Here is an 8740-nt window from a genome sequence, read left to right on the forward strand (position 1 = left end):
AGCAGGAGAACTGCAAGCACTTCTTGGAGAAGCAAACTACCAGGATCTGCCACTCCACTGCAAGAACCAGGTGTCATTTCCAGGGATTTTGCTGAGGGTTCACAACAATATCCCAGGAATGGGGCAACTCCCAGGGAAGAGCCCAGAAAGCTCAGCCCACAGCCCCTGCTGTTCCTAGATCAGAGCCACCACATGGCTGTCCTTGGAGCTGCCTGATCCCTGTAGGATGAGCTACAGGAGCTTGTCCACATAAAATTATCATTTGGGAAACAGCATCTCTTGCTTGTGGCTCTAAGTGACTGTCCAGGAAGTGGTAATTTGGGGAAGGAGCATGAGCTGACTGATGAACTGATTTGGGGATATGGAGCTACAAGTACTGGAGAGGTCAGGACACACTGAGGGATGGCAGCCAACAAGTCTCACTCCTCAGCACACAAGGATGTGTCCCCCTTGCTTTCAAGGAAGTGTCACTGAACACAACAGCCAGACATGACACAAGAAAGGGGAAGAGAGTCACATTCTTGGATCAAAGCCTCAAAAATCAAGTCAAAAGAGAAAGGCGTGATCTCTGCCATGACCCAAGCAGGACAGCCTGTCACACACAGGAAATACCTTCCCCCTTTCTGGATTTCCCCTGCCCTTTGACACTCACAAACAAAGCTGTTTGTGCACAAAGCCCACATGAGAGGGAAGGCGTGAAACTCGTTTCCACATCACCAGAGAAGGTTTTGTTACTCTGATTCACTCAGCCGTTGCAGTTTGTGCCCAAGGAGACCTCAGTGACCCTCAGAGGCCTCTATTCATTTTTATTCAAGCCCCAGGTTGAAAGTTTGACTGTCACTTACTGATGGGTTTCAGGATCACAGGATGAATGAACTTGCCCTTTTGACTGGCAAAGAATCCAGAAATCAAGGAATCCAAGCTCTCTTTTGCCTACTTCTCTCATGGCATGGAAGTCAGATATCAACCCAGTGGGTCCAACCCCGTACATGTAACTGACACATTGCCTTCCAGGGACCCTCACCTTCATTACAACAGGTGTATCAAAGGGCATTCAGAACAAAGCTTGACGTAGTTCCTCTGATTCTTGGTACCAATGCCCTGATTCACAGACATGCCAAAACCCTACAACTCCCCATAGAATATCAGAGTATTCTGACATCAGATTTCAAATCGATCAGGTTAAGTAACCATATCTCAAAGCACTTGGAAAGAAGGGACTTCAGGATCTCAGAGAAGCTATCAAGTATATATTTGGTTCCCAACACCACCACACCCACTCCAGACAGACCGTCATAACCATCCTCTCAAAGCCTACCAGACACTGATTACACCAGGCAGCTCCTCTGTGTAGCACACACAGGGCAACTTCACCTCAAACCAGAGCCACAGCTGATGCAAGGACAAGAAGCACCTTTGCCATCACGCTTGCACTCAGGCATGGCAGAGACCATCACTGTGAATCAGACCAGTGCTCTTTTTTCCTGCATCTCCAGCTCTTCCAGCTTCCCTACCACAAAAGCAGTAGTTCCCCAGGGAACAACATAACCAGAGGAGTTTTAAATATGCTCCTGCAGACACCAGATTAAAAAAAACAGACAACATGCAGCTGCAGGAGTGTTGGAGCTCATTGTGTCTTCTGCCTTTGCCAAAGGGAAGGAAGAAGACTCTGTTTACCTCTGAATATGTCTGGTTCAAACAACTTAGCAAAAGACTAAACCCAGGAAACAAACCTACCTACCTCCCACGCCCTGATGTCCACAGTAATACCTGACAGGCTCCCAGTCCCAAGAAAAAAGGCCAAGGACACAGAGATAGATGTTTCTATGCCACCAGAGTAATCATCAGCTCCTGTCTTTACTAACAATCAGATGTCAGTGCTATTGCAGAGCAGTGCTGCAGTAAGGAGGAGGAGTGCTCAGAGGATGTCTGGGCAAGATCAAAAGGCCTCAATCAGCAGCCTGAGCACAACCCCTGAAACAGGTGACCCTCCACCTGTGCCCAGCCAGCACCACACAGCCATTGTTCAAAGCTGAGAATGCCCCTTTGTGCTACAGCTCTAATCCTACACACCCAGAGCCTCTGTCTGTCCTGCTTGTAGGAGCACTGTTCGTCCTGCATTTATATCCCATGTGTGCTTTGAAGAGCAGACGCCTTTTTCCAAGCGCATTTCTCTCCAAGATGTGGAGTCGTAAGGGAATTAAACACATAAAAGAGTTTATGTCTAACAGTACTTCAAATAGCAATCCTAATGCACTGGAATAAGCTCTGGGACTTATTATTCAATTGACTGGAAAGCAAGAAAGAGAGAAGGATTTCCCTGTGGCATTACTAGTTCTGAAACTGAGGGGAAACATCAGCTACAGGCCAATCTCCTGGGTGACAGATCCCCAACTTCTCCTACTGACCCTGTAGCAACAGAGTTTTCAAAAGCACAGAAGACCAAACTGGATGAGCCTGCAGAATTCCTTCTTTGTTATTCTACAAACTAGCTTGTAAAATCCCCCCGGGAGCAGTAATGTGTTCAGTTTAAATGAAAAGAACAAAAAAAATAAAGAAAACCCAGCATTCAAAAACACCAAACAAGAATGATCCATGCAAGATGTGTAGCCTGCTTACATTAAATGCACACAGCATTTGTGATAAGCCAAACCAGCTACAATACTGAAAGGAAAAAACAGGCAGTGACAGGCAGCTGGAAAGGGCATCAGAGCCCAGATTTGCTGTGTTGCAAGAACACTCTTCCTTCCATCTCTCCCATCTCTGCATGAAGTTTAAAGCCAACAGATGAATAATTAAATGTTTGGAGTTTTGATAACTTATCAAAGTAAGAGACCAGGTAAACCCATCCCTGTACAAGCCAGCTGTGGGTTTCCTGGAAAATCTTCAAAGTCTCTGAAGGCAGAAAATGCTGCAGAGACAGGAGGCTCAAAAGCTGAAGTCAGACAGCTCTGTGACCATGGAGCACAGCAAAGCATAACAGGATAAAAACTCACACAGCCTTGCTGGGAACATTCATTTTCAAGGATAGGACAAGCGGGAGAGGAGCTGGAATATCCTGCTACAACATGAGGCAGCACGTTTCCTGAGATGAGATGGGGATTTTCACAGCAACAACAGTTTGAAGCACAAAGTGTTTGTCTTCTGAAGGCTGTAACAGCACATGATCTGCCAAGGCCATTCATCCCATCCATTCACCTCCTGAGACACTGCATTACTGACTGCAACAATCGTACACCAATACTCTAATCAAAAGTAGGCTGATTTTGGCCAGCTAGGGTACAGCAAGCAGCTGCCCTGTTGTGCCATAAAACACAGTAAGAAAAAAGCAGCACTGTTCTCATCTTACAGGTGAGGTGGCATGGCTGGACTGAAGGCACAGGAAGTCACAAAAGCTCCAGCAACTTAATGTAGATCTCAAATCCTTGCCTGGCCTTCAAGACCACCCTCCTCAGTGAGCCTTGAGGAGTGCAGTGTCCCAACAGGACAGGACTGGGCTGCAGCAAAAGGATTGCTGAGGAGAAGGATTAAGGTTTGGATGCCTGGGTTTACTGGGAGCTGGGGACAACCATCCAGGCAGTAAAGAACCAGAGATTAGGCTGCCATTGAAGCCCCAAGGTAGGGACTTTGTCCCTTCCTTCAGACAGACAAATGGCATGTGAGTGTGAAGCAGCCCAGGAGCTGCAGCCAGGCTGCTGCAGAGCGTGACACAGCAAAGGCACAGCCCATGGCACACAGGAGCCAAAGCCTTCGCTGCCCAAACAGAGAGAGCTCAGGAACAGATCTGCTGAGGGAAATCCTCCAGCCAAGACTGCTCCAGAGCAACTCAGCACTCAAGCTAAATAAAGAGCCTGGGGTGGAGGGCAAGAACAGAACAGCTCAGCTCAGCCCAGCCAAGATGACGACACTCCTGCTAAAGCAGCTCCGCTGCAGCTTCCCAGGAGCAAGTGAATGGACAGCAAGGACATCTCACAGCCGAGGCTGCAAGGCTGGGATCTCACAGATCCTCCTCTGGCAAGGGCTTGACCCTGAGCTGCAGTTTGTGCAATAAGGGAAAGAAACACAACAAGAATGAATGGGAGACAGGAAAGGGATTAAATCCTCGTCTGGCCACGCCGATGTCTGCTTGTAAGCGGAGTCTCTGCAGCAGAGAGCCCCTCTCAGCTGTCACCACAAGTCTGAGAGATGCCTTTTTCCTTGGCTGACATCCCTTTTGCTAGTGAGCAGCCTGATAATGGGTGCTGGCAGAATGAAAGCTCTCCCAGATATGGCTGACTCCCTGTAAACAAGGAGATGAAAACAGTTTGTTTCAAATCACAGCTGGGAGAAACACTACAAAGCCAAAATAGTGCCAATGGCTTACTGACATTTTGCATTGCTTACAGTCACACAGAACACTCTGTGCCCTTTAATTCAAGCTCAGGCACCACACATCTCCCTAGAGAAGAACAGGAGAAGGCCAAAAGACACTTTAAATTTACTTTTTTAGCAAAAGAAAAGCAGATATATTTCTATTACCTGAACAACCACAGGGATATAGAGAGCAAGAACATTTTTAGCTACTACCAGGCCTGGAGTAAGCCTGGCCTTGCCTGAAGCTAGACTTCTAGAAATCCCAAAAAGAGAGAGACTGGTATAGACAAGGTAAGGAGGAAACAAACAAGTAGGGCACCCAAGCTGTTTTCTGCTCTGTTTGTCTTCTGCAGGGATTTTCAGAGACCTGTCAAAGCAAGTTGTACAGCTTGGTGGCTGATGAAAGCTTACAAGCCCCTTCAAAGCCAGTTTCTTAACAGAAAAATCAGGTAAACAAATACAACTTGCAAGGAACTGCACTAGCAAGTGAGGGGCTGAATAGAAAAGGCACTACACTGCCTTGTGACTTTGGGAACTGTCTTTCTTATTGCTATCCTTTATATACAAGGAGTTTTCATCTGAAAACAGGAGATGGTGTTTACCTGAATTAGGAGAGAGATCAGTGTTTCCTAAAAAGACAGTACCCATTTTGGTGAGAGAGAAGGAGAAAGTATTTCTTTTTAAAAAGTAGTTTTAGAACTTCAGCTTGACTCCAAGATAAAAGAAAGCCACTTCAAGCATCCCTATGGGCTGGCAATGAAACACTGCTGGGCTGCTGTGTGCTCAGAAAGCAACACCTCAACCACACAACCTGGCTCAGGGGTACCAAACATTGTCCACAGTAGTCACACATCACAAGATCCATCGTTTTCAGCAGCCGGTTTTCATCCCCTTATCAAAGTCAGGTGCACTGCTGAAAACAAACAACCATTTATAAAAGATGTCTTGGCTGGGGATAACTTATCCAACAGCCCATTCAGCTCTCAGGAAACCAGAGGATTCACCTTCGTTTTTATTCATTCTTGGGGCTCTCCCTTTCAGACGGTGGCAGTAGGGGAAATTATCAGGAACCAGTTTTACCTCTGATGATAGGTGGGTGGGTTCCAGCATTTTGTCAGCAGCTTTCTGAGAGGTCCTTGGGAAAGAGGTGCAGGGTCTTTCTCTACTTTATGCAAGAATGTCATACCATGTGTGGTTAGAGGACAGACATTACAGTCATTTCCCTGGAAGGGCTCCATCCTCTTGTCCTGCATTTCCTCCCAACTCAAAGGGAACAGAGCACTGATGTCCCCCCATCTCTTCTGGAAGGTTTCTCCACAGTGATCATCTTCCAAAAATGCAGCTCCTGTTAGCTGAGCTTTCACCAGCTGAGATCTTGAATATTTAATAACCCCAGCTTCTTTCCATATTTTCGCACAGAAAGAAAAATTGAGATGTCTGCTGCTGTTCTGCATTGTCTTCAAACAATTGGACTCATCAGGCAAACAAACCAAACTACATTTGAAACTGAAAATGTTCCATGAACAATGTCACAACAGCACACACTACTCCTAAAGTCTCTGGGTCAATGTAAGAATCAATGGCATCAATCAACTGCAGGGGCCCACAAAAAGAATTTTTACTAATAACATGATCAAATGTTTGGTACTTGTGAAATTCCAGTTGTGTTAACAACGAAAAATAAGTAAGATTTTTGGCAAGTTTAGAGGACAAGGTGAAAGCTCACAAGTTTCTAATGACAATTATGTGCCTAAAAAGCCTGGGAAATTAAAAAGCTTCAACAGAAGTTTGGCCATGACAGCATAAAATATGAAGTGTTTCAACCACAGCCTTGCACAAAGACCAAAGAGACACCGAAACAGATATATTACAAGTAAAAAAACTGAGACTGACCACTGGCCAAGTGGAAACTAGAGAACCAACTATGGGAACAGCCCCATGAACAGCAAAATGTGAATTCCAGATGAAGTGTCACAAGAACAGGGAGGTGGGTCTCAGCCTGCAGTTCAATCACCTTCTGGCCTGGTTATCAACTACAGGAGGACCTCAACCAATGCCCTGTGGTTGAATTGGTAACAATAACAATAAAATGAGTGAGCTCTGTGAGCTAAGTTATGGCTTGTCTACTTGGGAAATTGTTTTAGAAGCTAGGTGCAAATGTAGAGCACAATGGCTTTTCTGCCCCAATTCCCAGATGGGTGGGTAACACTGTCCTGCTCTGAGAATGTCTTTCAGAGAAGGCAAAGCTTAACAATGCAAAGACATTTTACTGAGAGGTGGTAGCTGGGGACAGTTATTTCACACTTTTTTTTCCTTCTTAAATGTAGGTTCCAAGACTGTAAATGATCGAAAGGCAAAGCAGGCTCAGGACAAGTTTCTGACACGTAGCTGGTTTTAAGCTTTGTTTCTCGTCTGAGGAGAGGACATTCTGTTTTAACATGTCTTTAAAGGGTATTGAGATCCAGGAAGTCTGAAGAAACTCCACTCTGAAAGATCCAGGGCACATTACCTTTGTCCCTCATGGCATATAAGGGATTTGATCGCAGCTTTCCAGTGTATGTGATCAATATTACCACTACAACCCTGAGTACAGGGTACCAACAAGTCACACAGAACCATTGATCCAGCACCCCTGCTCACCCTGGTCAGACACACTGAACATTTATCTGCTTTCATGCCTGACCAGCAGCAGCCTCCTGTGTGGAGAAGCACAAACAGGCACTGCAGCCTGAGCTAAACTGTTCCCATAACTTGTCCTAATACTGATGTCCTTAAATTGAACTATCTGCCCCCAGGCTGAATTTTCTCCCCTTTTGTAAATGTAACTGATGTTGTCACATAACTTCTACAATAGGAGTTGCTTAATGAAGAAAAGAACTTTGTGTTTCAAGCAACTTGTGTGAGATTATATCACCCAAATAAATAGGCATTAGGTAGGTGGAGAATGGATATTAGATAGGTGGGTTCATGTAAACTTTCCTCTATAAAAGATGTAGTATTTTACCCCTCGGTATGCTTGTTTTGTGGAAACCTCCACCTTGCACAGAATAAACAATACCTCCTTTCTAAACTAGACTCTCTCTGTGTTTAGAGAGTTCCTAAAATGGGAAACAGTGCTACACTTACCTTCACCTGTGACTACCCTGCAGTTATCACCAGTGGCATTCTTCAGTCACAGCACCCCAAAGCAGGATATCCCAGCTGACCCTCTGATCTCAGCCCTCTCTGCAGTACTCACCAGCAACCAAACAAAGAGGAAGGGCAGGAAGGTTTGGGCAACATGAGACATGAAGATTTTTACCTCACTAAGTTGGCACAAGGTCCTGGCCACCGGCAGCTCTGATAAACTCTCTGGATCACCGTTTCTGACCCGTTCTGCACCTGGCAGGAGACTGTCCTTGTGACCGTGTAGTGACACCAGTGCCTGCAGAGAGAAAGGACACACACTAATCAGCCCCAGTAAGACAGCCAGTGAACCAACACACACCAGACTGCAGTAAAAACAGGCCAAGTATCTGGCATGGGGTGGTTTCTTCTGCCAGCCATAGCCAGGCTAACTTGCAGTCTTCACTTCTCACCCCCGCCTCTCCTTCTAATAGCTGCAGAAAGATTCCCAGCTTCTGCCAACCTGAACCACAGATCCAGTTTTGCCTCTTGCTTGGTTGTCAGAGGCCAGGGTTTTACAGTGCATAATTTAGTTCTGTGACTTATCAGAAACAATAGGACTTGAGAAAAAAAAAAGAAGTGTTCCAAATCTCCTGATAGTCAGCTCCCATTGTACTGGTCTTAATTCCATCCTGCTTCTTATGGTATCATTCCCCAGCCTCCCACCATTCTGAACAACAGCAGAGTTGGAAAATTCTGCTTTTTGGTGTGGTGGAGTTCTCTGTCAGCAGGTCTCAAACAAGCTGGGTGCTGAACAAGTTCTGTTGTTGTCCTGCTGAGGTTACAGCCTAAAAATGGGCAAGGGAAAATGCAGGGGAGGAAGGGACAAGTGTCTCACAAGAAAATAAGAGAGAGACAGACCCCTCACTGCAAGGTGTATGAGACAGAAGGAACTGCATTTTCAGCACAGGGAATTTGGACCTAGAGAGCCTTCAGGGACCTTGTCTGAAAAATAAAATGTTTTAGGTTCCAGTTACATGTCTGAGGGGGTACAGAAAAGGTTATTTTCATTTCCCCCTTGCACTCATTGCTCATCTTTGCCAAATGCTGGTTCACGTTTTTGTGAATATTTTGGTGTGGAATGTTTTGTGATGCTTTTGTACATCAGTGTAGTGAACAGGTTTGAGAGTCGCTTTCCTACTGACTGGGGATCAGAACTGGGGTCACTGTGGGAAGTGGAGACACCAGTTTGTGCTTTAAAACACACCCAGTGCTTGTGTAA

At 45.7% G+C, this 8740-nt stretch overlaps 1 protein-coding gene across 9 annotated transcripts in view; it reads right to left on the minus strand.

Annotated features, from left to right (window-relative positions):
- The window catches only part of COL26A1 (collagen type XXVI alpha 1 chain), a 167846-nt gene that overhangs the window by 134818 nt on the left and 24288 nt on the right, over positions 1 to 8740 (minus strand). For all 9 annotated transcript variants that reach the window (XM_017743060.1, XM_017743054.1, XM_017743057.1 and 6 more), the window contains exon 2: positions 7655 to 7777. In XM_017743060.1, coding sequence (XP_017598549.1) covers positions 7655 to 7777 — 123 coding nt within the window. The remainder of the gene's footprint in view (positions 1 to 7654; positions 7778 to 8740) is intronic.

The sequence above is a fragment of the Corvus brachyrhynchos genome, unplaced genomic scaffold (assembly GCF_000691975.1).
Source record: "Corvus brachyrhynchos isolate BGI_N302 unplaced genomic scaffold, ASM69197v1 scaffold99, whole genome shotgun sequence".
NCBI lineage: Eukaryota > Metazoa > Chordata > Aves > Passeriformes > Corvidae > Corvus > Corvus brachyrhynchos.